This window comes from Pinus tabuliformis, chromosome J, assembly GCF_031772625.1.
Source record: "Pinus tabuliformis cultivar Carrire ecotype Pingquan chromosome J, CPIR1, whole genome shotgun sequence".
In the NCBI taxonomy this organism is placed as follows: Eukaryota; Viridiplantae; Streptophyta; class Pinopsida; order Pinales; family Pinaceae; genus Pinus; species Pinus tabuliformis.
In genome coordinates, this window is record NC_142295.1 from 1,105,451,191 (window position 1) to 1,105,453,607 (window position 2,417).

General features: G+C 40.6%; 1 protein-coding gene across 1 annotated transcript; it reads right to left on the minus strand.

Annotated features, from left to right (window-relative positions):
- Nucleotides 1-1,094: 1,094 nt before the first annotated feature.
- Nucleotides 1,095-1,784, minus strand: LOC149230908 (uncharacterized). Its single transcript, XM_089381465.1, has one exon. It carries the CDS (start codon nt 1,782-1,784, stop codon nt 1,095-1,097), a length of 690 nt encoding a protein of 229 aa, XP_089237591.1.
- Between the last annotated feature and the right edge of the window lie 633 nt (nt 1,785-2,417).

A 2,417-nucleotide genomic window follows, 5' to 3' on the forward strand; every position in this document is an offset into this window, starting at 1 on the left:
AATATTGAAAAATTAGGAGTAGAAATCATACTGGTAATCCAATGTATCCATCTTTTGTCAAACCCAAAAGCTCCCAATACTTCTTGGAGATACTGCCAATTTAATCGGTCATAAGCCTTAGATAAATCCAGCTTCATAAGCATTCCCTGCTTTTTCCGCACCTTTAAAGAGTGTATCACCTCCTGAGATACCACTATACCGTCTAGTATTTGGCGTCCTTCCACAAAACCAGTTTGCTCCGGCGATATTAAATTGGGTAAAATATGCTTCAGTCTTTTGACAATCACTGTAGAGATAATCTTGTAAATGACATTGCATAACGCAATGGGTCTAAATCCCTGAGGTTCATCCGAGGTGTTACTTTTAGGAATGAGAGTCAAAAAGGTTGAATTAATACCTGGCCATATATACTGTCTCATTCGTGATTCTTCCACCGCCTCCAATACTTCGTTTCCTATAAAGTGCCAGCTAGCCTGAAAAAATTCCGCCGTATACCCATCCGGACCTGGGGCCTTATTCTTACTCATATTCATAACCACTTCTTCTAATTCTTCCATAGTTACTATCCGCATGAGTGCCTTATTTTGATCCTGGGTAACTAATCTCGGTATCTCCCGACAGATTTGATGAATAGCCTGCCTTCGATCCTGTTGATCTTCCGTTAAAATTCCTTTAAAATAATCAAGTAAGAGCTTTTCAATATCTTTCTGCTCTAACACTCTTTCTCCTTCCTCATTCTTAAGTGAGAAAATCCGATTCCTCTGTCGATGTTGGATCGTGGCTTGATGAAAAAAATTTGTATTGCGCTCCCCTTCCCTTAGCCAACGGACTCTTGATTTATGTTTCCACAAAATCTCCTCTTGTTTTCTTCGTTCCTCTAGCAAACTGAGAATTCGGCCTTCCTCCCGACTCTTTTCTTCATCTCGACCCTCCAAGATTATCCTCTGTTGGATGTTCTCCATTTCACCTTCTAGTTTATGCTTTGCCTCAAAAATGTTACCAAATTCTTGTCGATTCCAATCCTTAATTTGCTGTTTGATTGCCTTGAGCTTCAGCTGAATAGTATGCATCTTACCTCTGCCAATAATGTTACTTTATTTCCACCATTCTTCCAAATTTCTGATAAACTTTGGATCCCGCAACCAGAAAGATTCAAAATGGAAAGGTCTTCTCCCTTTGACCTGTTTCATGTCAATCTCTAACCGTATGGGCCAGTGATCGGACCCCAAGGTAGGTAGAATCTGCGCTTCAATAAACACATCACTGTTGAGAATTTGCTCTGATAGCAGAAATCGATCTAATCTGGATGCAATTTGGTTCTGACCCCCCCGTCGATTATTCCAGGTATATGTCCCATTAATTGTGTGAATATCGAATAACCGTAGATCTCTGATCATATCATTAAATTCCTCCATTGACCCGTCCTCTCTCCGTAGCCCCTCTCTCTTTTTGTCTAAATTCCTTATCATATTAAAATCCCCACCTATTATCCACGGGGAGTTGGGACTGAAACTTCTCATCCTATGGAGGTTCCTCAGAAAATCTTTTCGATCCCTACAGGTATTAGGCCCATACACTCCAGTAAACAGAATCCGTTCCCTCATCCCTACCATTCGAAACAAACCGGAGAGTATCCTAGGCATAGTATACCAGTGTTCAAAAATTACCTGCTCAGGGTTCCACAAAATGGCCAGACCTCCAGCTGTTGCAGTAGCATCTAAGGCCATAACCTCATAACCTATTTTCAATTTCCGAATAATGTCTATCAACATCTGACTGTCCATTTTCGTTTCCTGTATTACCATAATACTCGGCTTACCTGTCTGGATTCGTTCCTTCAAATATCTCTATTTCCCACGACTATTTAAACCCCTTATATTCCAGCTAAGAACAATCATTTATAACTTTTTGGAGGTTTGTAAAAAAACCTCTGATAGAGGTATCACCCATCCTGAATTAACAAGAGTCTCTCCAACAGCTTGAATTGATTCATTCAAAGTTCTTCTACCTTTTTTCCTATCGCTCTTACCTGGGCTTTCTCCTTCCAGAGTCTGTAAATCCGGATTATCGACAGCAGCTACCCTCTTCTCTTTATAGCGCTGAAAAGTCTCCTTGTATAATTGCTTCTCTTTTTCTGGGATAAACCGTTCATCTAGTTTTTTCCAATCGGCAAGTAATTTCTTCAATATATGTTCTTCCTCGGTTCCTACTTCCTTTACAACCTCCTTTCCTTTTTTAGATTGATCAATAGCAACGTCATTTCTTACTTCTACCTCCCCGTCTGGTTCGCGGCTTGGACTTCTGCTTTTCCTCTTACCATCCTTTATAATCTCCATCGGAGCAACCACATTAACAGAGTCTTCCGGTTGTATTGGGTTGGATGCATTACCTTCCGTATCCTGGTTGTCCTGGTGTTC